Source organism: Taeniopygia guttata, chromosome 20, assembly GCF_048771995.1.
Source record: "Taeniopygia guttata chromosome 20, bTaeGut7.mat, whole genome shotgun sequence".
NCBI classification, from domain to species: Eukaryota; Metazoa; Chordata; class Aves; order Passeriformes; family Estrildidae; genus Taeniopygia; species Taeniopygia guttata.
In genome coordinates this window covers 13,307,060-13,334,357 of record NC_133045.1, presented here as the reverse complement: position 1 = coordinate 13,334,357, position 27,298 = coordinate 13,307,060, and the positions used below count along the sequence as shown (strand labels likewise).

Genomic DNA, 27,298 nt, shown 5'->3' with positions numbered 1-27,298 from the left:
TAAAAAATGTCCTGTCTCAGAAGAAGGATTGGTCCAGCAAACTGAACAGGAGCAGGACTGGATGTGTTGGCACCTGGAATCATTTCCCAAACCCTGTCCCCGTTTTCTCAGTAGGTTGCAACACTTGCTGAGCCATAAAAAGGCCCAAGTGATTGAATTAACACTCATAAAATGTGCAGACACTGCTATAAAATGATGTAACATAAACCACACATAAAGCTTGTTTAAAAAACGGGAATGTGTTTTCCTTTTCTATGTTTCAACGTTGGTTTTTCTTTTTTATTTCGTGACAAAAGAGCTTGTGAAAATTTCAAAGCTACCTCGGTTGCTTTCCAAAAATACTTTTGCCACCAAGTTCTTTTGAACAGGATTTTTTTGGGCTCTGCAGCTTTTTGGCTTGTGCAGCCCAAATTGCTCACAGCACAGAGGATTCAGCAGACAGAGCAGATTTCTGCACTGGATGAGCAGAGGCAAGCAGGGAGAGCTGGCTCTTCCAACAGCATTTAATTTACATTACTGAGGAGTGAAAGAAGGGAAAATAGAGAGGGTTTTCCCCTCAATTTCACCAAAAAATTTCAGATGAAATATGAATAAACCAGATTAAAAAGTAACAAAGAAATAACTGATAATAAAATAAATCTCTTATTCTCAGAAAGAGAAAAATAAATGAATATCTTATTCTCTTTCTTTTGTCCTTACCACATGTGGCTACAAAGTTTCCTGGCAGAATCAGCCTTTGTGAGGTGCAAAGTTCTGCAGAGTGGGTAAAGGATGTGGGTATGGATCCTCACCTTGTGCCCTCCCCAAAATCCGTGAGTCTGCAGAGGATCAGAAATTCAGCTCCAACCTTTACAGAGCAGCTCAGGGCAGGGCTGCAGCTCTTTGAAAACAATCAAACCTCGAATCATAAATACCCTTCAAAAAGTGAAGTGTCTCCTGAGCTTCTCAACAGGAAAATGCTGTGGCAGGACATGAAGGAAAAGGAATTTTATTTTCCAGCCTGGCTCATCCTCTCGCTCCTGGGAGCAGCTCCTGCTGGCACAGCTGAGGTGGGACAGCACAATAAGAACAAGGACAAGGTCTGGTAGCTCAAGCTGTGTCTAAACCCCACAGTTTGTTCTTATTTAAATGTCCAAGTGTGAGCTGCCTGTCCCCAGAGGTCACCTCAGTGTGATCACAGCAGCTCCACTTAAACCTCTCCTTTAACCAGCAAAAGAATGAATTGGCAATTCTGGTTTTAGAAGCTTTTCCACCCAAATCTATCCCTTCAGTGAATCACTCCCCAGTCTCTCCAGCTCAAGTTTAAATAAGCATTAATGGCTCGGAAGAAATCAGAAATGTTTTGCTGAGGGGCAATCAAAGCAATATTGAGATAGCTCAGGATTATTGGTGGGTGCTAAAGCAGCCTTTAAAGCTCATATGTTCCCAAATTAAAGAAGTTAGATACATTGGATGATTCAGAAATTATACTGACACCTTTAATGCCATTTTTCTTCTGTCTCAGTAGCAACATTTCTTTTACATTACAGATATATCCATGGGCAAGGGGAGATGGCAGATTTAACCCATTTTATACAAAAAACACCAATGCTCCCGTCTGAAATAAACTCTTAGGACAAGTAACCTCTTTATAACATCATGCAAACTATGATCTGCAATTCCAGGTGGTTTAGATATACATATATTTATATACACACATTTTGGGGTACAGCAAGAACACATTTTGATTGATCAAGACAACTTTTGAATATTTTTCAGCAGCGTGGATCATTCACCTCCTTGCCAGGTCCTTCCACTTCTTCCCCAGCTGCAGTGGTCAGTACAGCAACAAAATTGTGTGTTAAAAAAATCACCTCCTATCTGACTTATAGGAGTGCAAAGCACCCACCAATCCTTCTGAAACAGCCCAAAATCTCCTGTGTGGTGGCTGAGGAAAAATCAGGAATTTGGGCACAAAGCTGTGCTGCCAATTCCCTGATATTTCCACAAGGAAGATATTTTTATTATTATATTTATATAGATACATAAATATTATATATTGTATTATATATATAATATAATATAATATTTATATATGTGTATAAATATTTTTATTTGCTGTTTCCAAGCAGCCAGGAATGAGATTTCCAATCAGTGAAATACCAGCAGGACACACTGCAAGGGAAGGAAGTGGAAACAGATCCCAAAAGCAGCAAATCTCAGCCCAAAGGGGCTTCCAGGGAAGCTCCCAGGTTGCTGCAGATGCTTTCACCCACAAACATTTTCAAGTACACAGAAATTTTTAATTTAGAACCACATCCTTCATGATATGCAAGGCACAAAGATCCATCGATTCAGTGTATTTGGGGCACGAGGGGGGAAGGTTTCATTAGCAGCTCATGGGAAAATGATTTTATTGAATATTTAACCTGATGGCGCTGGAGGTTGATGCTGATGGCAGAATATAAAGCAGAGGTTCCTTCCAAAATCCCTTGGAATCAATGTGATTCTTAGCACCAACTTCAGTGAGGCCAGGATTTCTGCCTAAATTCTATTTTTAAATAAAATGCATAGGTTATTTCTAGATCACTCTGATTACCTCCAGGATTCTGCCAGATTAACTCATTGCAGTTTTTCTGCCTCCTAGGATAGTTTCTGTGAATCCTAAAAGCTTCCATTTTTCATATAATAATAATATCCAATTAAAAAAATAGTATGAAGCAACTCCCAAAATCCAAAAGTCAAAAATTCAGCTAACATGTGTTAACCTTTATTGTGGAACAATGAGATAATAAATAATTTATGAATTCACATGACCTGTACAAAAATCTGGGAAGCTTTTGCACCAAGTTAGGTATCAGTTATTTGCCTTTCATATTTGTTAAACAAATAATCTAAAGTTTTATACACCTGTGGAGTTAAGGCAAAACCTGATAAGACCTTTAACACAACAGAAGGGTTGGAAATACACAGAAATACAAACAAGGGGGATCTCATCTCCAGCTGACAAAGTGGTTGTGTCTAAGGAAGGAATCCCTCAGGAGCTGAATAAAGCAGTAATTATCAATCAAGTTAATTAAAATTGAAGAACAAGTATGAGGTGTCCTGCAGGGCAAAGCTGCTGAGCAAAGCTGTGCCTGCGTGACCACCTTTAACCCTGAATGGTCAAAATCTGCTTTTTCTTTTAGGAATCAGCACGTGGAAAAGAGGAACCCCTTCCATATCCAACCAAAACACTTCCACAGCCCCCCAGATTTATGGAGGCTGGGCTTGGTTGTGACTGAGCTTAAATATTTGGGTGAACCATCCAACACACAACACGCAGAGGAGAGCTCCAGCAGCCACTTAGCAATAGGAATGACGTCTCTAAGACAAGGGATGGATGGTGGAGAGCAGGCCAGGACAGGAACATGACCAATATATCAATGCACAGCTCTTTGGCAGAACACACTAACTCCTGCTTGAAGTCTGAACTCAAACTCTCCTACATGAAAGACTCGGTGCCAGTCTTTTCACAGTTGAAGAAAATCCACTTCTTCCCCGAATCCAGGAAGTGAAATCGGAATAAATCTTGCAGGCAGCTTTAGGCTGAAACCTTAAGCGTTGATATTTATTGTCTGCTTTAGTCTCAGGCCAAAGATATCATATCTGGACACACAGAATTCTGTGGCACTTCTGAGTAGTTCAGATGGGGCCAAAATCCATGGAGAGAATCCAAAATCACCCGTGAGAAAGCAATAAAGAACCATCACTCCCAGGATGACAAAACAACCTTCATGGAACAGAGGCGAGGGCGAGTCCACACCTGGATGAACGTCACGGGAAAATTGACTTTACAGGGGGAAGACCAGGAAGCCAGAGAATGTCGAGTACTGCCACCCACCAACCAGATTTCCTTTCTCCAGCTTCAGGTAAACCTTGTCCTCCTTGTCCAGGTAGAGCAGGACCCCGTTGGTGGCGGCTTCACGGGTGACGTCCTTGTCCCCAGCGAAAGCAGAGATCACTGGCTTCCCATTCAGCATCAAATTCACCTGCAAGACAGCCCCTGAGAAGCTCTAATTAACTGCAAAACATCAACAACTGCCCCTGAATATGAACCACAGTGCAAGGGCCCAATCTTCAGCGCTTTTTGGGTTGTTTTAAACTAATAATGACATTTATCTGGAACAAGCACATGGATGTTCATGAGCTGGACCTGCAGCTGAGTGAGGCATCACCTCAGCTGGTCCAGCTTTGCCTGTCTCAAGGGTTATTTAGTCCCATACGAAAAATAAATATATATATTCAAGAAATTTGGGCACACACAGGTGTTATATGTAGTGTCAGAAGCAGCACAGTTTGCTGGAGCTTACACTTCACTGGGAACAAAACGTGTGTCCCTCTCAATGCTGATGGCAGCTTAGTTCTGATGTTTAGAACAGATTTTCAGCTCTATAAACTGGCTCCATTCTTTCTATAAAACACTTCTGAAGCCAGCACAGCCTCTGCTCTGAAAGCAGCATCTCTAAATAAAGATGGGCAGGGCCTGGGGGAATGGGTATTTTTCATTTCCCCCATGGCAAGCGATCAGCTTTGCTCTTTTTCCTTCCCAAGCAGCTCTAATGCAGTCACAGGGGGTGAATTATGGGATGCTTACCCACATCCACTGTGCTGGCCTTGCATATGGTCCCATTAATTGTAATGGGAGTCACCACAGAATAAATTAGTGCTCAGCAGAAGTCAGGGCAGCAGAGGCTGGTATTTATTTGGGATTCACCTGTCTGGGAAATCCACTTAATCAGATGTCTCCAGGGAACCAATTGCAGTTTAATGATATTTAAAGGCTCTAACAGATGTTGTGGGGGCAGAGCAACATCCCTTGTGTGGGGAGCCTGCAGGTGATTTAGTGGGGCTGGATGTGGCTGAGACTCAAAGCAGTTTGATCCACTGCAATGGTTTCTGGTTCTCCTCCCCATTTACCTTGCAGGAAAAGGGTATCAGGGCTTTACTCATTGCTTGGCTTGGGTTTCTCACTCTTTCTGTTCCATCAGGTTCCCCTGGAATCATCTGACCAGGGAATTTAATCACACCAGAAGACACATGGAGGGTTTGCAGGGGATGGTCTCACACTGGCTGCTCTAAAACGGGGCCAAGCAAACCCATCCATCACTCCAGAGTCTTTAATCCATGAAATATTCTGTGCCATGAGCCACAGGTTGAAACATCCCTTTCCACCAGCCCCAGACTCCCAGGTACAAGCTCTTGGTTTGTGAAATTCCAGAGTCTGAGCTGGACTTCCAGAAGCCAAGGCTTGGCATCTTCCTTGGCAATGGGCATTTTAAACCCACTGAGGGGCTGACATGCAGTTCTTCAACCTTCAGCGAGCCAGAGACTGAAAGGAACACTTTTTGAGCGCATTAAACAGATAAAAACTCATTGTAGAGAGTTTTGTGAGGTCAGTGTTTCATTTAAGGCTTTCTCATTGGCCTGACTGGAATTAGGATTTTCCACTGCACACTGAAGGGGAATTTCCCCAGAGATGGGCTCGTGGCTTTCACCATCTCCACTTCTCCCAGGAGCTTCAGCAGCACCCCAGAGCAGCCCCAGAGAAATGTCTGATCACTGCTCCTGCAGAAATCCACCTCAGCTCAGCCTGGCAGACCTCAAACCCCATCCAGGAGCAGGAGAGAGCAGGGAAGAGCAGCAGACACTTCCACGGGCCTGGAAATGAGGGGAGCCACAGATGTTCCTCCAGCTCTGGAAGCCAGGAGGTGTCACAGCAACTGTGTGACCTGGCAGGGAGATTAAGGAGTTATCCCAAGGAATTTGCTGTTGGCTGTTCAGGAATTAAAAGGCTTTTCCCTCTTGTATTTTATTAAGTAGCTCCGTTGCTATTAAGCTACAGAAGGAAGTGCAGAATTGCCCCTTTTCTCTAATAGATCACACACCTTTTATACATTGTATGATGAAAAAAGAAGTTTAAATTGCTGTCAAGGTTCCCTAGAAGACATTGCCATAGGGATATGACCAACCTTGGTCCTCAGCATACCGAGGGCATAACCAGATGCCAGGGCACAAACAGCTCCAAAAACAAATCTGGTTTTGGAATCTGTTCCAATCTCAAATCTGGTACCCAGAACTCCTGTGTTCCACACTCTGAGTTTAACCTGGAGCAAAACACGACTCTTCAACAGCATTTAAGCGAAATTCAGAGTTCTGTTTTACTCTTGGATCACTCATCCTATGGAATCCGTTATGCCACCCAGATATTCATGACATAGAAGTGAAGTTGTGCTGATTTATCTGAGGTGAGGATCCTGCCTTATTTCTGTTCATTTTAAATTAATGGACTCTACTGCTAGCTGGGAAATCAACACCACAGGTTGCTGTAAACAAAACTATTTTTCCTTAAAATCATATTAAATGCTCCCATGCTCAGTCAATATTCTATCCTAAATAAACCAGTTAAATAAAGATTTTATAACCATAAGCATCAACATACCTGAATTGTTTGACTCTGGTAGACTTTAATTACGTGAAAATTGAAACTGTAAATTCCTTTCCGTGGTGATACAAAGACAGACTCCAATGTGAAAAAATTGCCCACATTTACAAGGATCTACAAACAGAAAAATATAGCACGGGGATTAGTACAGGTAGTGAGCGCTAAAGAAAAATACAGGTTGTTTACTTCAGAAACCATTTGTCCATGGAAAATTTTAATTAACGTCTAAACTGGTTTATTAATTTTCTCTCAATTACTTTGGAATAACGAATTAAATGGGTATTTAGTTGTGTTTGTAGGACAACATGAAAACCCCAATTCTGGGAGTGGCACGTGGATTTTGGCTGAAAAGCAGTGGCCAAGTCTTCCCAAAGAGCCAGGTGTGAGCAGGGAGTGCAGGAACAGCAGGAGCCATTCCCAGTGCTCAGCCAGACTGGGTTACTGGAGCACCCTGCACACCCAGAAAACCTGCCTGGGAGCCTTCAGCTGCTTTTACCAGCACTAACAGTAATTTTACCAGCACTAACAGTAATTTTACCAGCACTAATAATAATTAGGGTTTAATTAAACACAGAGAAGTGACAGAGGGGAATCTTCAAGATAAGTGCATCATCCATATGCTACATATCCTCTGTAACCACTCACTGCATTTTGCTCTCTTACCACCTAATTATGCTTTATTTTTAATTGATATTGCCAAGCACAGCCCTCAGAAGCCTCCAGGACTGTCCATGGAGTTTGGGGGTCATTTGCAGTTCCAGCTGTGTGGCACATCTGGCTCCAGCTGCCGTCTGCTCAGCACAGCAGGGCACAGAACAAGAAGAACCATCGGTCTCGATGACTTTGGGCTCACCCCAGGACGGGAGCTGGGATCAGAACGTGTGTCCGTGTCTGCCTGGTACCAGAGCCACGTTTGGTGTGAGCTGAGCGGAGCTGGATCAATTGTGCCGGGAAATGTAAAGGGTTTTCCTTTAAAAATCTGAGCTGGATCAATTGTGCTGGGAAAGTTAAAGGGTTTTCCTTTAGAAATCGGAGCTGGATCAACTGTGCTGGGAAAGTTAAAGGGTTTTCCTTTAGAAATCGGAGATGGATCAATTGTGCCGGGAAATGTAAAGGGTTTTCCTTTAGAAATCTCTCCCTCTCTCACAAGCTGCCCAAACCATCTAAACCCTACCCAGGCTGCACGGAGCTGTCCCCGACCCCTCGGGGCGATGCCACCACGCCGGTGCCACCACCGAGCGCTGCCCCGGCGGCACCTCCGGGGCTGCTCCCGGGGCCGGTGCCGCTCCCGGGGGACAAGCGGGGACCCTCCGCAGCCCCAGGCTCGGCTCTCCCTGCCCTGCCGCTTTTCGGGGGAGGATTCCGGGGTGCAGGGACGGGGGCAGGCGGCACCTGTTGATGCGCGGGGGATGCGCGGAGCTCACCTGGTCGAAGTAGATGATGCGCGTCTTGTTGCTCATCTCGGAGGGCTCATGGTTGGTGCTCCGCACGGCCGAGAAGGCCACCTTGGAGTTGGCCGCTCGCACGGAGATGCCCAGCGGCGAGGAGGACGAGCCCTTGGCGTCGGGGGCCGGGTTGGAGTCGCAGACCACCAGGCACTTGCCCTCCAGCACGATGGGCTCCGTGTCGTTCTGCGCCGTGCCGAGGCGGCCGCCCAGCGCCAGGGCCAGCAGCAGCAGCCGCCAGCCCATGCTCCGCACCCCCCGCCGCCACCACTCTGTGCCGTCTTCTTCCTTCTTTCTTCTTTATTTTCCTCTTTTTTTAATTTTTTTTTTTTTTTTATTTCCCTCTTTCTTTCTTTCTCTCTCTCTGCCCGGCTCCTCTTTAAAACACGCCGCAAAAAGCTGCCCAAATAAATACTCTCTGTCCACAACGCCCTTTTCTCCCCTCTCTCCACATCAAAAAAGAGCGTGAGAAAAGGAGGTGGGGGGAAGAAAAGCCCTCAGGTGAATTATTGCTGAGAGAGAGAAACGAGAAACGGCGGAGAAATAAACCCATTTGGCGCTTCCATGCCAATTCCAGCGGCAGGTCCGGGATGCTCGGATGGGAGAGCTGCGAGCTTCCAAAGCTGCCAGATCCTGCTCTGATAGCAGCGGCAGAGCTGCACACTCCCCTTTTCTCCCTCTCTCTCTCTCTCTCTCTCTCTCTCTCTGTGTGTCTCTGTCTCTCTCTTCCCCGGCACAAATCACAAATCCCCCTTCCGCAGCAGTCAGGGCACAGCAAACCTGCCCAGCTCTCACCTAGAGGGGCTCCTGGAGGTTTCAGCCTCCCCTCGGCATCGCCCCCTCCCCACACACGCTCCTGTCCTCCCTGGAATTTGTGCAGCGGCTGCACAGCCCGAGGGAAAGCGCCAGAACATCACAGCACACCCGATTTTTGGGGGGAAATGAGGAGGAGGGTGGGAAAGAGCTCATTGTAAAGAGTTTTGTGAGGTCAGTGTTTCATTTAAGGCTTTATCATTGGCCTGACTGGAATTAGGATTTTCCACTGTACACTGAAGGGGAATTTCCCCAGAGATGGGCTCGTGGCTTTCACCATCTCCACTTCTCCTGGGAGCTTCAGCAGCACCCCAGAGCAGCCCCAGAGAAATGTCTGATCACTGCTCCTGCAGAAATCCACCTCAGCTCAGCCTGGCAGACCTCAAACCCCATCCAGGAGCAGGAGAGAGCAGGGAAGAGCATCAGACACTTCCACGGACCTGGAAACGAGGGGAGCCACAGATGTTCCTCCAGCTCTGGAAGCCAGGAGGTGTCACAGCAACTGTGTGACCTGGCAGGGAGATTAAGGAGTTATCCCCAGGAATTTGCTGGAATTTCCAAGGAATAATTAAGGAATTATTCCAAGGAATTGCTCCCTGAAAGGCAGCACCTGAACCTGCCCGAGTCTCCCGGGGCACAGAGCTCCTGGGCGGTGTTTGCAGCTGGACTGGGGCAGGAGAGCACACGAGGACTCCAACAAAACAAAGTTGTGGCAAAAATATTTATTGTAAATACAAATGTACAAATAGTTCCACACTATTTCAACATCTCCTGCCTCAAACCTCTTCTGTCCCCAGCCTTTTAACACTGCACAAGTAGCAGCAAATATAATTCCGTGTGCACAGAAAGTTCCATTGGAACTTGAAACTGCTTTTGAGAGATGAATCATTTATCAGAGATTAAAAACTTTACGATCGTTTTGGAAATTTGGTTTCGATTTTGGTGTGGACAATGACATCAACTGTCTCTGTAGATATTCCTCCTAAAATCCATTCTAACCCTGCTCTGTGTCACTTGAAGCCATTCCCCCTTGTCCTGTCCCTCCATCCCTGTCCAAAGCTTCTCCATCTTTCCCTGCAAGCCCACGCTGAGCTCACCCCAAATCTCCTCTCCAGGTGAGCAACCCCAGCAGAGCTGCTCCATCCATCCCTCTGTCCATCCTGGTGCCTCCTCTGGGCTCTCTCCAGCAGCTCCAGCTCCTGGATGACTTTCACCAGAGTAAAACAGGCTGGAATTTGACCCCACAGCTGGAGCAGCGCAGAGCTGGGCCGTGGCCATCAGTTTTCTCCATGTGCTGCTCCAAGAGACATCAGGGCTGTCAATAAATCCATAATCCACAAATCCACACCTAAGGAAGCAGCCTGGAGAGACCCTGTCACCAAAACACCCAACCCACATCAGGAAACACCTCTTTTTTCCCCACCCAAACAGAAGGAAGAGAGCTCCAAGGCTGTTTGTAACAACCCTTGTTTGGCTGGCTGAGCTGGGCTTTAATTGCTGAGCAGAATGAGGGAAGTTTGCAGGGGATGCTGTGGGAGAGGTGAGCTGAAAAGTGGAGTTTGCATTTAATTCATAAGCAGCAAGGTTAATTATTGCTCTTATTTTATCTGACAAAGAATTTCTCAGTATTGATCCAGCTCCCTCTAACAGGGATTTTGTGTTTCTTCCTTTGAAAGAAAATGAGTAAAAATAAATACACAACAGCACACAACAGTGGAAATTCAGCTAGATTAAGCTCACAGCTTCTTTCCTTTTCTGGACACACACTGTGGAAGTCTGAAACTGCCTCCAGTTGGGAGAATTTGCTGTTTCACAGGAGACCTCCAGCACTGAGGCAGCTTTGTGACAGAGGGAAGAGCCACAGGATAAAACATCATGTTTGCATTTACATTTCCTTTTACCTCTCGCCTTGTAAACCTGCATTAAATACAATTTCTGTATCAATGTTGCATGATACCTCTCAAATCTCTTCTGAAACAGAACATCTTGCTTTGTATAATTAGGCATTTGCCTTACAAAAGGGAAGAATAATCTGCCTCAGACTTCCTCTGACATTTTTTGAGCTCTGTACTCCTGCCTGGAGGCCTTTGGAATTTTTCTAAGCCCCTCAGTAACAGAGCCCTCCTTCCTCTCCCTGCCTTTCTTCTTCAGCCTAATTATATTTCCTTTCTGTCAGGCTGATCTTGCTGTTTTTGCAGGTTTTTGCAGGAGCTGAGCAACCCCAGCCCCTCTGGGATCTCCCCCAGTTCTGCAGCAGGAGATTTGGGATGAGGGGGCTCCATCCCATAATACTTCAGCGGAAAAGTGAGAGCAAAGTGTGACCCTGGAAGTTCCTCTTGCTCCCCCTGAGACCCCAGGCAGGAGTCAGTTGTTTGTAAATATCATCATTCATCTTCACTAAACTACCCAAATAGCTAGATATTTCTCGTATTTATGTTAATTCAAAATATTTACAAGAAATATTGACATGTGTAACCCTCCTGTAAAAACAGAAGTTAGGTGGATTCAGGCATAAAATCTAGTACACACATTAACTGCTTTTAAAGCAGGTATTGGCATTTAAAACTTGTTATAAAGCAAAATTTAATTCTTGGTTTACTATTGTAGTTCAGGTTTTTTTTGTTTTTTGGGGTTTTTTTTGCATGAATTGGAGAGCACAGCTTTCCTACCTGCAGAAAGGGAGAGACAAATGCAGAAAAAAAGATTTACAGACCTGAAACCCACAAAGTTTTGTGCATTTTGGGCTGAGGAACTGCAGAGTTGCATCATCCCCTGCAGCTTGGAGAGCAGGGGCATCACAGCAGGGCAGTCCTTCCACAGGGCAAGTTCAGTAATTCCATCATCTGAAGGGTTTGGATGGGGTTTGATTTTCCTAATCAGCTTAATTCCTGACAGCAAAGGGAGAGATCAGATTGTTCTGCGTGGCAGGATTCCAAGAAAGAAGCTTCAATGTAAGCATTGCTGACAGCAGCTTGAGATATTATCTGGGAGTTATTTACTGGCTGAGAAAAATTCCTGGGTTGGAATTGAGTTGAGCAAATTTCTATTTATGAATGCATCATTTCAGGCCAAATCCTACAGAGCTTGTGCAGGAAAATTTCTAGGAGCTACAAGAGGAATTTTGGTATAAATCTGCTCATCAGTAGTTGATCTTTATGGACAATCACCTTTGGGGTTTTTTTAGGTCAGTGCTCATGAGCAAGTGACATCCCCATAGCAGAGCTCAGCAGTTACTTACCCTTATGCAAAAGTGTCAGTGATTTCTGTTTGTAAACACATTGCAGCATTTCTAAATTGCATCCAGGGACTTCAAATCTGCATCTGAAACCTTTTGTTTCAAACATCTCATTTGTCAAATGAGCTTAAAGCAATATTTAGCTACTTTGTGGCTTTCTCTTGTTTAATTACTGCTGACTGCCGTTGTATAAAATGTCCCCAGTGGGCAAAATTCCATCCCTGGCTAAATAGGCAGCAAGTGGGAAAGCTTAAAGCTCATTTAGCAATGCCTGCAATCATTCCTGTGTACACCCAAAAATCCTCTGTGCTGCTCAGACACATCACACCGTGCTCTGAGGTGAAGGACTCAAGTTAGTGCTAAAGAAAATCTTATTTTCACCAAGTGTTCACACCTGAATTAGTTGGAGCTTCCAAAGGCTCCTCTGCTCTATGTTACTCTGGGAATAAAGCAGCTGGTTCAGCTTCCAGTACATTCTAAACAGTGAAAAAATTCATATTTACATTGAATTTGGGGAGAAAACTTAGCAGTTGAGCATTCTGGCAGCCTGGCTGAGCTGTCCATGCAGGGACTGGAATCCTGTACCTGTGAATATCCACATCCCAAATTCTGGGAGCGAGGCGGGGCAGGATCTGTCCAGGAGCTCTTTGAGCTCTCCCTCAGGGCAACCCCTGGCTTTGGAGTTTGCCACATTTTCTTCTTTAAAATGAGCAGTTTAAAACGTCTTTGTGACCATCAGGAGGGTTTTCTAAGAACAATTCCAGTTTTGGCTGTTGCACAGTGAGCACCCAACAGGGGCCCTTGCAGAAACCCCTCTTTTATTCTCTTAATCTAAGAGCATTTCCCCCTTCTCCTAAAACTGGTTTGGATTTGAAAGGCATTAATTCAAACCAGAAACCAGCACTCATAAGTGATATCAAAGCTTTTCTGCACACAACACCTTCCAAGTGACCACAGTTTTAATTTTACTGCTCATTTATACAAATTAGCAGAAGCACTGTGCCTGGTGCCTGCAGTTCAAGTAGGAAAGGGAAAAAAAAAAAAAAAAAGTGGAAAGCTGGAAAACAAAGTTCAGCCACTGCCCTGGGATATAATTGTCCAATTGTGGAAGTTAAATTTTTTCCACTGACTCTAGTGCTGGATAATCTCTGCTCTTTGCATTATTGGTTTGAAACCCTGGGAGAATTCTGTCCCTGGGGAAAGATATTTGTATTTCAACCTGTGAATTCTTAAAAGCCCCTTGTGAGTGATGCCCCTGTGGGAGCTCAGATCCCTTCAGTGACCTGTACCTAAACCAGCTCCATTTCTTCCAGCATTTTCCCAAATTCCCTGAGACACGGGATAAAGTCAGGGATTTCTCCTGGGAGCTGGGCTGCTCTGAGCTGTGGTTCTGCTGCAGGCCATTATTGTCTGACATGAGAGACAGAAATTATCTTCCCTGCTCCTGCTGCTCCTTTCACCCTGGCAGAAATGTGCATTTTAAGGAAACAACCATGGAAAGAAATCTCCATTTCCTCCTGGAGCCAGTGGTTCTGACACTGCTGAGCTGTCAGCAGAGGAAACTCTGTGCAGATTTGACCCACTGCTCCACACAGCCAAATATTGAGACTCATTTCAGTGGCCAGAACTTCTTATAACACCTTCAACTAAGATTTCATATTCCAGAATATGCCAAAAATCAACTCTGTGGGGAAAAAAATAACCCAGATGTAAAAAAACTGCAGTTCTGGCAGGTCAGATTGCTCCTAAGAGTAATATTTTCCACAAAGAGAAGCATCACCCAAAGCTTTTATGATTTTTGCAGGATAAAACCATCACCTGCTGAGGAGGGAATCCAAGGACATTATCCACAGGGAGACTTGGAGCTCGTCTATATAATCCCAAATAACTGTTGAGGTGTAAAAAGCATTATTCTCTGTGCCACTAACACACAATAATACAATTCAAGAGAGCTGAAAAACCCCAGCCTTATGTTAAATAAGTTAAGAAATAAAGAATGAAGTAGGGAGCAAGGTCTAGTTATTTTTACATATAAATCAGGATGTCTCAAGCTCCCAGGCACTGAAGGAGCAGCTTATTTAGGAAAATGGAATCAGCTCCCACTCCATAGAAAAGCTTTGTGCTCTCTGAAGAGGATAGAACTTCATGCCAAGAAGGTACTTTTTAAAATTTTAATTAATTTTTTTTTTTTTAATTAATGCTGCAGGATGTTCACACAAAGGCACAGATATCGACCACTGGGCAGGATGTATTTTTAATTGGGAGAGGCCTTGCCAGCTGAGCTATAAAACAAGTACAAGCTGTTAAACAGATTAATGGAAAAGAAAGACTGGGGGGGAAAAAAAGTAATGAGGGAAAAAAAAAAAAGAAAAAAATTTAGTTAAAAGAGACTTAGCAGGATTTTGGAGGTAAAAAGCCATGAAACTTATCATGAGCATCACGAACGCTGTTCAGGGATGCAGGGATCCTGATGCCATGGAAATGGCACTGGCATCCAGGATTATCTGACATGAGCCCCATGTAAATGGAGAGAATTCAGATTTTGGAGCTGGAATCACCCACATCCAAAGCTGCCAGGGGTGCTCACGGGGCAGGGACATGCTCTGGGCAGGGCACTGTGCAATGGGGCTGCAAGGAATGAAAAGGGAATTACTGAATTTTCCTCTCTCAGGCACAAACGAGGGGTGGAAGTGGATCCTGTAGGTATCACTGCTCTGATGCTGACTCGAGGCAAATACAGCCAGCTTGGTGTAAAATTAAACATGTGAATTGCTTCTGCAAATAATTTAATGTAAAATAAGTCTCAGGGGTGCTAATTGTGGTTCTGTTTCGCTCCTTTTGCCTCTGAGAAGGATAACTGGGAGCACAGCCCTAACAAGACTGCTGGGAAGCCCAGATGACACATTTTTTTGGTTCAGACATGGAAAAAATCTTCCATCCCCACCTTCCAGCAGTGTCCAAGTGTCCCTGTAAGGAAGCAGGGACCCTTGGAGGGGGAATAATGTGCTCTGACTCCATGGTGCAGAAGGGTGAGTAAATTGCTTTTATTAAGCTAAATTATATTACATTAATATTATACTGTGGCTTTGCTGGCCACATTGGGCTTCTCCTTGGGGGCTGCCCTGGTGGGTGAAGCCCTCCTGGAGCATTTCTGTGTCAGGAAAAGGAGACACATTGGACTTTTTCAGTCTTCAGCTTCTTGTGTATTGTTATCTTATCAAAACTTCAGCATGCTGTCTGCATCAGACCTTGCACGCAGGAAAACAGCACAAAAATGGCCCCAGATGTACAGTTTCAACGTCTTTTAAGGCTGAAATGAAACTAAACTACCCAATTAAGAAATGACACCTAGATTATTTTCCCTTTGAACCCAATAACTGATCCCTCAAAGCCCTCAATGTGGATTTATCTGCCCAATTACAAGATACCACCCAAACCCATGAAGAAGAAGGAAGAAGAAGGTGAGGAAGAACAACCTGTCTCTGCCCTAAAACCCCCATCTTGCTTCATATTTATTTCTATATTCTAAACCCCCAAACTCTAAGTTTTCCACCCTGTGATGTTACACACTTCTAACCAACTCCACACCTGTAATCCCAGTGCTGTTAATCAATTTTGGAAGTCTTCTCCACAGCCTCAGGTCAAATGCAAATTCTTCTGCAAGTCTGTGCCTTTCAGCACAGAAAGTTTATATTTCTCATCATCCAGAGTTCCAACACTAAACTATGTCAGAGTCCAGCACATCCCTCTGGCTGCCCTGGCTGGCTCCAGACCCTGGCACAAAGTCAAAAGCACCTGTGGCTTCCATTTTAGCCCCTGGAAAAAGCTGCCAACTTTGTATGAGGAATTACAGGTCACAAGGGTTTGAGTGGTGTGATAATTGAATTAACACAGGGTGAAAAAGTAGAAATTTGGGGTTCAGGGGGTCAAGATGGAGGAATTTGGGCATGTCCTGACCTTCTTCTTCTTCTTCTTCTCCTTGCCCTCCATGTCTTGCTGTGATGGTGCCACTTTTCTGTTGGTTTAAGGTAGAGACACACTGTCCAACATAAATGATAGATATTGGCATGTTATTGTAAACATGGCACAGGCAGTTTTGAGTATAAAATGCAAACTCTGCTTTAAAGCAGGATGCAGAATGCCATGGAGACTTGCTAGGCAGAGCCCAGCAGGTCAGAGAAGGAATGGTATAGATAAGGGAAAATAAACCACCTTGAGAAGCTGATCCTACATAGTCCAACTCCTTCCTTGGCTGCTGGAATTCTGAGCTGTGAGGGCACCTGAGCCTTTCAGAGGGGTCAGTCCCAGCTCCTCTCAGTGCTCAGCATTCAGCATTTCCATCAAAGCCCAAACACTGGGCAGAAAGACCCAAAATAAATCAGATTCTTCTAAAATAAATCAGATTCACTCTTCTCTCAACCCACACTGTTTGCAAACCTGGGAGGGAAAATGCCAGATTTTATCAATGCCCTTTTACAACTGTTTTCTGCTTTTCATGTTAAACACACAATTTTGTCTTCGCATCTCTAGGCCTCCTTTTCCTCCCACACATTGACCTCCAGATAATTATTTTAATTAAAAACATGTAAAAGCCAGCAAACACAACAAAAATAGTTCCTCTTTGGAAAACCATGGGTAATTCCCTCCCTTATCCATTCCTTAGATGCTTCATGACAGTTTTTTATTTTGCTGCTCTGACATTTTTCTCTTCCTCCCTATGCAAATCTTATACATTGATTGATTTCTGTAGCATTTATGGCAAATACATGACATTTGCCATAAAAAGTACTATTTTGTTGTCCTGCTTAGTGGGGACAAGGCAAAATAAAACACTCAGCCAGATACTTTCTTCATTACGTAGTAAGTTTGCAATGTTTTAATAGCAAAATAAACAAGACTTTGTTTAAATATTCTCCTCTGTGGGTAACAGCTCCCCATTTCATTATAAAATGTGTGAAGTTTTCTTTAGAAATTAGATCACCATACAGAAAGTTACTAAGGAAAGCAATTAAAACTGGGTCAGAAGTTGGGGTATCCAAAGGAAAAGATTGAAAAGGAAATTATAAAAGGTCAAAAGTGTTTTTTTTTTTTCAATATATGAGAATCTCAAGGTACAAAAGCACAAAATTGAGAGGCTCATCAGTGATCTGGGATATTACAGGTTAAATACCACTTAAAAATTGCACATTTGAAATGTCTCTCAAAATCAAAGTTCTGCTGCACAGGTGAGATTGGCAATGTGCTGCTTATCAATAAAGAAAAAAACAATTAGAAATTGTTTCTTCCTGGCCTCCTCCTTCCCTCACCTCCCACAAAATGTGTGTTTTTATGGTGTGACTTCAGCACACGCCTTCCTAAACTCACTGATGAAGGAAGAGATCCACCCAAAGAGCTCCTGGGAGTCCAGGTCTGCTGGCTCCCCAAACTTCACCTGAAATCGGAAACAAAAAAATATTTAACTTTAACAAAACAATATTTAATTTAAACTTTAGATCTGAGTGATCTAACGAAATTTAAAGAGCAGAAAATTTAAATACCTCCATTATTGTTCATATTAATACAAAGAAGAAGAGGAATAAGAACTAAAAGAAGGGGAAGAGGAGGAAGAAGCAAATTTGAGCTGTCTTAAATCCCCAGGGAACTGAGATCCAAAATATCCCAAATAAAAGTGATCTGTGGAGCTGCCATTGAATGACATCAGCAACCTGGGTTAATCTCTCTGGCTGGACCACAAATCTCCAGCTGAAGAGGAGAAAATTCAGCAAACCTGAAGAGTTCTGGCTCTGCAGCTTGGGAGATGAATCCATTCATTAAGGAAAATGTGTACAAAGTGTTTTAATCCCAGGACCAGGATATTGTTCCAGTTTCAGAGGTTATCACTGCATTTCTGTGCCTTTCCTTAAGATCTCTGACCACTGTTAAATATGGGATTTTCTTTCTTTTGCTATAGCCAATGTAAATATAAGGCAAGTGGGAATTTCTTGCACTCCTTTCCCCTCCTTTTTTCTCTTTTAAAAAATAAATTTTTTAGCTTTATTTTCTTTGCATTTTAATATGATATGTACCAATACGTTGCTATAAAGCTTCTTCATTTCCTCACATCTTTTTGACAGCTGGGAGAGATCCCCTTCATATTTCTGAATTAAATCCTGTAATAAAATAAAACTTCTTAATTTGCTGTAGGAGCATACAATTAAAGCAGGAATTAAACAGCAGTGAAAACAAAATCATTCAAGGCGAAATTTTCATGTCATAAAAATTTCACATTTCACAAAAGAGAAGCACACGCATTCCCTTGCAAGTATTAAGCCATCAAAGACAAAAAATAAAAAGAAATATTAACGTTAGAGAATTTTAACTGTATTATAAAATGACAAAACCTAAATCCATTAAAAGTGGCAGAGGCAGAGAAGCATCACAAGGTCCTGATTTCCAGAATATTTGGCCTTTTTGCCTGTGCAGCAAAACCTGCCAGTTCCAAGTCCTTAAGGGGAAGAAAGAGGGCTTTAGAAACAAGCCTGGAAAAAAAATTTCTTCATTTTGCCTTGTTTGTAACACCCAGATTTTAGATTTTTTTTTTCTTTTTTGAATTCTGAAAAATATTTAAAATTGTGAGATAGTATTGGGTTAAACTATAGAGTTAGTGCAGGGACTAGTTAGAGAGTTAACTTGGTTTAAGAGATGTATAAGTAGTTAGAGGATAAAAAGCAGGATCTTGAAATGAAACGTCTTTAATAGGTGATTATATAAAAAGATGATGAAGTATATGAAAATTGGTTGTAAATACTATAATAATACTTTATAAATTATGTTTGTTATAAAAATTAGTAGATTTATATTATATAATTAATATATAGGTAGTAAGTGTTTGAGGAAATTATTATTTTTTAAACATTTATGCGGTACAAATAGTAGTAACTATTCATTAGTGTTATTTGTAGAAGAGAAAACAACAATGAAAGAAACACCTGGAAGCACAAAGAGGTGTGGGACAGCAGAGATGGACGTGGCCACAACAGAGTGGGGACACCTGAGCTGCCACCAGCCCTCCAGGGCAGGATTGGGGTGGATTCCAGGAATTTCTTCATCCAAAAGGCTGGCACAGCTGCCCAGGGCAGGTTTGGGTGGGATTTCAGGAAGAATTCCATTATCCAAAATGCTGTGAAGGCCTGGAACAGCTGCCCAGGGCAGGTTTGGGATGGATTTCAGGAAGAATTCCTCCATCCAAAGGGCTCTGCAGGCCTGGCACAGCTGCCCAGGGCAGAGGGGGAGCCCCCCATCCCTGCAGGGGCTCAGAGGAAGGGGAGGTGGCATTTGGGGACACGAGTTAGCTCTGCTGGCTTTGCATTCAGTGCTCCTAAAGGGCTTTTCCAACCTAAAAGATTGGAAATGACTGATGGATAATCAAATTGATGGATAAATCATTGACTGATAAATCAGTTTGATGATTTAAAGATTGGATGATTCTGTGTTCCAGGGATGATCTGAAGGATGATCTTCCAAGCCATTCTATGATTCTTTGATCCTCTCTGAACCCCCTTCTGCCTGAGGGCAGAATAAATTCTTACAAATTCTCTCTGAAATTCCTATTATCCCAAAGTGCTTCTCAAGGGCTGCCTTCTCCTCATCCACTTGCCTGGGAAGGGAAAATAGGAGGTGCAGAAGCCCTGAAAACCCTTCCCACGCTGCAAATTCCAACAAGAGTCACCCTCAGAAGGGAATAAAAAGCCACTTTCCCTCAAATTCTCCTTATTCCCAGGTGTCAGCACAAACTCCCAGGTTACTCCTCCCTTACTCCAGCCCACAAGGAGCTTGTGGTTGATTTACCTTTAGTTCCTTGCAGAACTGGGACTCCTGGGGTGTTGCCTTGCTTGCTTTGGGTTTGAGGAGCCTCCTGCACTGGATAAGGTTCTCCAGTTCTTTTTTTAAAACTAACAAAAGGAACAGAAAATGAAGAATTTCACCAGCATGAAGAGGTATCCAAAGGGCAGTGATTGCCTAATTTAGGGCACAAGGAAAATAAAAGAACGTGGGCCTACAATACATTTATCCAGGAGTATTAAGTTTCTGGTGGGAGGTAGAGCTCCTGAAAAAGGCATTTTCTGAGCAAAAAAATGTGATCACATCCCAGCAAGTGCAGGATAACGAAATCCACCTCACAAAATCCACCTCGCAAAATCCACCTCACAAAATCCATCTCACAAAATCCACCTCACAAAATCCATCCTCATGAAATCCACCTCACAAAATCCACCTCACAAACTCCACCTCACAAAATTCACCTCACAAAATCATCCTCACGAAATCCATCCTCACGAAATCCACCTCACAAAATCCACCTCACAAAATCCACCCTCACAAAATCCATCTTCCATTTGAACAATCATGTTCTGTCCCTCCTGTCAACTTCACTGGTGCCTGAGTCCTTTTCAGAGAAGGAAACCAGTTTGTTTCCACAAAGTTCTTGAGCTCCAGGAAGTTTCTCCTGCTGCATTTCCACTCCCATCTCCCAGAGACTCTCCCAGCCACCCCTGTGATGGAGCACTTGTACACTTAACTTTTGTATTTCATGATAAATTCTATTTACCATGGCCAGTACATTTTTTTTTTACATTTCTAAACCACCTGGACACAATTCAATATTTCTTTTCTTTTTTTAATTCTTCACAATAACATGGCAGGTTAAGCATCTCCATGGCAACACTTCACCTCAATGTTTTGAACCTTTAACTCTCTTTACAAACTACAGAGGTGCAGTGAAAACCTGTTCCAAATGACTGCACAGTGCATGAAACTCTGCCCCTGAATGTAGAAACCACATTTACATACCATCAACTTCAGCACTGAGGCCCTTCATGGACGCTGGAAAGGAAGAGAGAGGGGGAAAAATGTGATAATGACATTTATAATGATAATATCATTTATACAGTGAAAAGCACAGAAGTTGAAGGACTTAGTTTTTTATTTGTTGATTTTTTTTCCCCCTTTTCCTCCTCTCACCATCAGGAAGAACTTCAAATTCTGTCAGCTCCTGAGGAAACGTGGCCAGCTCGGGCTGGTGTAAGAGGATCTGTTCTACGAGGGCGTGGAGCAGGGTGAATGTCCTGTCCCTGCCCCTCAGCAGAGAGAGCTGCAACAGAGCAGAACAATGAGAATAATTATTAATAAAATAATTAATAATTGTAGTAATAATTGTTATAATTTAATAATATTATTAAATATTGTTTAAGGGCTGAGCTATCAGCCCTTAAAAAAAAATAAGGAACAGCAGAGATGTTGATAGATCCCAGGTATATCTGGGATAGAAAACAACAGAATTAAACCTGTTCTTTTCATTTTGCTGCTTCACACACATTCCTGGTTCATACCTGGTGTCTCACTGGGGCCTGCAGCTCAGACAATTCCTCGTGCCAAGGGATTTTAATACCAGGGCAGGCAGCATTTTGATGTTGTGCCTCATTAGAGGCACAGTGGATGGAGCAGCACAGAGCCAGTGCTGCTGCCTGAAGTAGGAGCACAGCTTGTGATCACAGGCACGAGAGAATTCAGTGCCCAGCAGCATTTGTTCTCCTGCAACCCCGGGCATGTGAGCTCCTCATTAGCAATTACTGCCTCTCTCCACCTCGGGGAGACTTCATATTAATGCTAACAAACCTTAGAATAGGATGATTTTAATTACAAGAAAATATTTACTCACTTTGGCCAGAGATGACAGTCGGAATCCTTTGGCCACCTCCTTCCCAGCTTTTTCATTCAGGTGGTTCCCCATGGCTAAAATGTACTCCAAGACAGCAGCAAACTTGGGGCTGGACTGCAGCTGCTTGCTGGCTTGGATATTCTGGAGGATCAGCTGGAACACACAAACCTTCCCTCAGGCAGGCTGAAAATGGGGATAAATCCCTGGTGGCTGTCCCCACCTGAAGCCCCTCCCTTTTCCAAGGACATCTCCCTGTCCAAATCCCACAGGGATTTTCAGCAAGGTCAAACTCCCCAGGACAAAGCTGTGCTGGCACAGCCACCCCAAAAGCAGTCACATCCTTTCAGCCCTGCCAAAACAACTTCAGCCTCCTGTGCACAAAAAGGGTTTTGCTGTTTGGTCACCCAAATTTCAGGGATCAGGGGAAGCAGAGCCTGGAGCTCCATCCTTCACCTCCCTCCCTTCCATTTACACCAGCTCAATGCTCTTATCAAAATTCTCAGCACAGTTTCCCCACAAGGAAGAATAATAATTTCCTGTACTCAAACTCAGTATAATTCAGTTTTCCCAGGGAAGCCACCTCCCTTCTAGGGCTATAGGCACAGGAGGGGATTTTGTTCCCAGTTAAAAAATTTGTATTCTTCTAGCACCACACCTCTTTTCATCAGTCACCAACACACAAATTTAAAAACAGGGAGAGGATGAAGCACATGGGTGCAATGAAAGCTGTTGTTAAAACATTTATAGCACAGCTCAGGGCCAGAGGGTGCTGGAAGCCAATATTCACATTGTCCCTTTGGATTTTAGGTGTATATTCTGGGGTTTAAAAAGAGGTGTTACCGTGCATAAGAACATACTTAGACACTAATTAGCTCTTCAGTGAACATTAAATATCCATCAAAGCAAACAGTGCAGAGAATAACTTTCAAATATTCAATATTTGGCTTCAGTGGAGGACAGCAAAGGTGCAACTGCACCAGGCAGGGTCAGGAATCTGCATCTCCCCTGTGCTTTCCATCTGTTCCTCTTCCAAGCTTCCCTCACCCTTTCTGTGGCTTTAATCACAGCCAGACAAAAGCAGAACAACTTGGTCTCTCAGAACTTGCACATTTTATTTTCATTCCCATGCAGAAGGAGTGCAAAACCTCTGAAAGATTTCATGGTGTGGAAATGCTTGTTTTGAATCAAAGCATGGACAAAACCTGGCAGGTAAGGCAGGGCTTGGAACAGCAGGATCCAGTCACGAGAGTGGTACCTGAGCTCTGCCTCCCAAAAATTCCAGTCCAGAGCTGTAATCCTTAGGGGGAACAGCTCCTTCACTCTTCAGGAAATAATAAATCTCTTAGAGATTTGTCAAATAAACTTTCTCCCTGCCTCAGACTGCTTCTTTCAGCTCATGGGGCCAGAACCTCCCTACAAATGGGATGGAATTTTAATGGTGAAATTCACTTCTGTCTTATCCAAAGAAGTAGGAAAGTTTAATAACTCCAAATAAAATTTTGAAGACCTTTTCCTGTTCTTTTCTCTCTCTTTTGTGGAAGTCTATTCTACTGCCAAGCCCATTATCTCGAACTTTGGTGGAATAAGGACAATATTAAACATGCAAGTGGAAAAAAACCCAAAAATAATCCTCCCAAACTACACAGCCTTGAAATCTGCACTGAGGGGATTTGGGGCTCTCTTAGCAAACTGCCAGGATCACAAACACCCCAGGAAGGCTCTGTACTTACAGGCTCCAGGTCTCGGATGCTCTCAGGGAGCTCACGGACGCTGAGCAGCAGATCCAGCCTCTGCCCCAGCTGAGGGATTTTACACATCTGCACAGAATGGAGCAGAACCACAATAAAACCTCCCATTTATACCAAAACATGCATATTCCTTTCATTTTTTACTGAGCAATTCAGCTGTGCTGTTGTTTGCCTAATTTCTGTGCTCATTTGTTCATTTTATTCTTGGCCTTACCCTGTGGATACACTCTGGCACATACCTGCAAATTCACTCTATGCTCTTGGGCAGACATTATTAAAATCAATTGTAATCCTTTCTTGCGAGCAAAAATGGTTAAATACATATAATTTTATAGATTATGGCTTCTAGATTTTGGGAATGTGGATTTAGGTCAGGATAAATCAGCTCCTACTCTGTAGGAAGAGGAGGGAATCTGACTTGGAGACACAAAGGGATCCATAGTTCTCTTTTTGTTATCCACCTGTCTCAACTCTTGATCAGAATAATCCTCTTATACTGATTCTGGGTGAGATTGGAAATTTAAGTTTTAAACAACAGCTTCTTGCAGTGGTTTTAGTTTGGAGAATGCCCTAAAAGTAGGATGTGGTGTCTTTTAATATTGAAACTCCTCACCTCTAACATAAACTGGTCAACCACATGCAGCTCTGAGCAAGACCCCCTGAAGGACAGGTACCTTTCTGCATCTTTGGGTGTGGGCAAATATCTGTAAAGAGACAATTAAAATTAGGTGTCCTCTTCATTCTGTACTCTGATAAAATAATGCTGCCATTCCTTGCCCTGGAATTTCCTACATTTTGTGTGGTTTATGTGTTTCATTTTTACTGCTTATCCTTTGGAGGCATTGAACCATCAGTGAGATGGGAAGCAAACGTGATCTGCAGACACCTCTGGATACCTGGAAATGATTCTGTGGAGATGAGGCTTGAAAACAGCCAGAATGTCCACCTGCAGATATTCAGAGATTTAGAATTACAGAATATTTTAGAAAAGGTGAAACCATGAGACAGAGGAGTTCAGGCCCTCATTTCCAAAGAGATTGGATCTTTTCTTATCTCTGTTATCACAGAACATCCTGGGCTGGAAGGGACCCACAAGGATCATCCTGTCCCCCCTGGCCTTGCACAGACCCCCCAAAAACCCCAACCCGGGGGGGTTTCTCTTCTTTATCATGATTTTTACAGGATTTTTGACTTGCTGAAACAGTGCCAGCACAAAACACAGACCCACAGCTCCCTCCCTTCTGCACAAGGTCACAGAATACCCTCCAGGGCTGCAGATTTTTGGAAGATTGATGTCTTCAAACATGCCTCTAGTTGGAAAAACAAACACAGCAGCACAGCTGCCTTCCTTTGGAGATCCTCCTGCCTGTCGGAGCCACCGCTGGGGGAATTCACAGCATTGCTTCAGAAAAACTGAATCCATGTCACAGCTCCCATGTGAGCAGTGCAAAGCAGCTGAAATAAGTATTCAGGTCTCCTCTCTTTTCTTTCTCTTAAAACAAACTTCCAAATTTGCAGCAAGAGTGATTAAACATTCATGGGCAGAGCTATACATTCCCAGTAAAAGTCAGGGAATTTACTCATAGATGGGAAAAAAGCAAATATTTTAGCATGTTAAGCACAGGGCAAACACTAAGATTTATTTTACTGTTGTCAATAATTAATATGACATTTCCATCGTAAAATTGCTGGGGTTTGAATTAACTCTACATTGTAGCAGATGAAAATGTAATCCTTTCAGCCCACTTTACCAAGAAAAAAATGAATTTTCATTTTAAAATGTTAGCTGTTGGCCAATGAAAGGATATTTACTCATCATTAAAAATAGTTTGAGCTTTTAAGCAAATTCATAGAACATATTTCAAAAGGTGACAGCAAATATCTTCATTTAATCAGAAGTCTGATACCACATAATATTCTTTAGCTGCATTATGCATAGAAAATGGAAATAACAGATTATCTGGAAGGTTTAAAGCTTAAAGCATTAAACAATGGGAGCCATGAGAAAGGAGGCACAAAAACACGTGAATGCATTCCATAAATATCTTTGTACGTGAATGCAGCTCTAATGGAATTTGCACAATGAAAAAGATTCTTATTTCTCTGAAAAAAAAAGTAAGTTTACTGTGGGCTTTTACTGGGAGAGCTCTGGGACAGCAAAGAAACACCTCCCAAAATTCCAAAACCATTTAAATACCCAGTGTCCCAACCATGTCCCTTCATACCTTGAAAAGCATCACACAGAATGACATTAATTCCATGTTTCATATCTGCTCTTCCTCACACCACTTCCCAAGCAGAGATAGGATTCTACAGACTTCAAAATTACTGTCTCAGATCAGGATTTTAAGGCCAAAATTAAACTGATTCCACAAGCAACAGAAACATCAATTATTTACTTCCTCACTTTCTCTGCCAGTGTCCTCTTTTTCCCAGTTTTCTTTAGCAAACATTCATTTTTTGTCTCATTTTGAAGCAAGAATCAGTTTCACATCAAGCTTCTGCGTGTAAAAATGCTTATTAAAATGGCCCAAGTATCGCATGGGGACTGGGATGTGGAACAGATCCCACTTCTTTCCTTTCTTTCTACGTCTCAAACTATTCAAAAAGACAAAATCCAGTTCCTGTGAATTTCACACACCAATAGTTTGCTCACACTGAAATCTGTCCAGTTACAGAAATCTCCACTCCATTAAAGCCCCAAATCCCTGCCACTCAGACACACAAAAATTCAAATATTCCCATCATCCCACAAACCTCCTTTAGCTCTTGTCTGCCTCCCTCCTCTCCAAACCAAATTTCCAAACTTCCCATCACTTGCAGAAGATTCTGCCTTGTCCAAAAAGTCCCAAACCCAAACAATTCCCCCCAAAATTACCTCCTCAGTGCTGTAATCTGCTCATCTGTGAGCCCACCACTCTCCTCGTGGATGATGAAGAGTTTGTCCTTCAGCTCACTTGGTTTTATACGGAAACTCTTGAGGAAAATGTCTGGAGAAAAAGGATCCTGTGGTTACTTGGAAGGAAATGCTCGAGGAGGGGAAGTCACCAAAGTATCTCATATATACTTAGCAGAATTAAAAAAAAAAAGTAAAATAAGAACCCCAAACAACCAGAATATAAAATATTTAGCAGCTGCTATCATAAGGCAAAATCTCAGTCTTTGTATTTTCTTTAAATTTACATAGCAATCATCAAGGGAAAACAAAACTGAGGATGATTTTCTTGTCTCTTACTGATGGCTGCTCCCTGTGTGGCAGGAATTTCTTTTTTCAACAATAATCCATTAGAGAACTTTGCTTTTACTTGTATTTTCTCCTACATTGGCCTCAAATTTAGTGTGGAGATCTCTCAGAACTCTCATTTTCCTCTGGTATTCACAACTCCACTCAAAATCTCCAGAATTTTTAACCTACTGGCATTTTGGAGCTTCATCTTTTTATTCATTAATTTAGGGACTGTGGTTTGCAGCACTTGCAGGAAGATTAATCAGAATTCACAGGATCAAATTAACTTTTGATCTGAGTAATGTCCCTTATAATAAGGATATGCCAAAACTCTCACTGATGAGGATAAGATTAAGAAGTAATCTTATGTAGAATGTTGAGTGAAAAACGCTGTGAGAGGAGCAGGATCAAAAGGAGGAATTGTGCTATTTGCAAAGCAAAAGAAAGACATTTCCTCAAAGAAACTGCAATGATTTAGCAGATAAAAGTGCTATTACAAGATTCTTTTATCTGCAACAACACTTTGCCATCACTGTTCCTTTTAACCCTTCAAATTATTAGTCAAGGGATGCAATAATTCTGAGTTATCTTAATTTACATGTCCCAATTAAAACTTTACACGCTCTCCAAAATACATTTTTTTCTTATTCATCTTCATCAAGATGAAATAA

The 27,298-nt window shown here is 42.8% G+C and overlaps 2 protein-coding genes across 2 annotated transcripts in view; both read right to left on the bottom strand.

Moving 5' to 3' along the window:
* Positions 1–1,460: 1,460 nt before the first annotated feature.
* On the bottom strand, positions 1,461–8,551 carry CBLN4 (cerebellin 4 precursor). The gene is made up of 3 exons (XM_002199274.7): positions 7,888–8,551; positions 6,461–6,577; positions 1,461–4,010 (listed from the first exon to the last, which is right to left on the bottom strand). Exons 1-3 carry the CDS (start codon positions 8,152–8,154, stop codon positions 3,813–3,815), a joined length of 582 nt encoding a protein of 193 aa, XP_002199310.1. The 5' UTR covers positions 8,155–8,551; the 3' UTR covers positions 1,461–3,812.
* Positions 8,552–16,801: 8,250 nt separating this feature from the next.
* Positions 16,802–27,298, bottom strand: part of LOC115497921 (disheveled-associated activator of morphogenesis 1-A) — a 28,252-nt gene continuing 17,755 nt past the window's right edge. The window contains exons 9-17 of the mRNA XM_030288743.4: positions 26,280–26,391; positions 24,015–24,105; positions 23,384–23,470; positions 21,654–21,806; positions 20,957–21,086; positions 20,786–20,818; positions 19,784–19,887; positions 18,022–18,105; positions 16,802–17,387 (exon numbers count right to left, since the gene is read on the bottom strand). Coding sequence (XP_030144603.4) covers positions 17,283–17,387; positions 18,022–18,105; positions 19,784–19,887; positions 20,786–20,818; positions 20,957–21,086; positions 21,654–21,806; positions 23,384–23,470; positions 24,015–24,105; positions 26,280–26,391 — 899 coding nt within the window. The 3' untranslated portion in view covers positions 16,802–17,282. The remainder of the gene's footprint in view (positions 17,388–18,021; positions 18,106–19,783; positions 19,888–20,785; positions 20,819–20,956; positions 21,087–21,653; positions 21,807–23,383; positions 23,471–24,014; positions 24,106–26,279; positions 26,392–27,298) is intronic.

Bases quoted from the DNA above. Each gene is read 5' to 3' on its own strand.
- CBLN4 (XM_002199274.7), bottom strand. From the start codon at position 8,154: ATGGGCTGGCGGCTGCTGCTGCTGGCCCTGGCGCTGGGCGGCCGCCTC. The intron at 6,578-7,887 runs GTGAGCTCCGCG...TTCTGTTTGTAG, and splicing joins GCATCATCTACTTCGACCAG to ATCCTTGTAAATGTGGGCAA. The intron at 4,011-6,460 runs GTATGTTGATGC...GCTGTCTTGCAG, and splicing joins ACCAGAGTCAAACAATTCAG to GTGAATTTGATGCTGAATGG.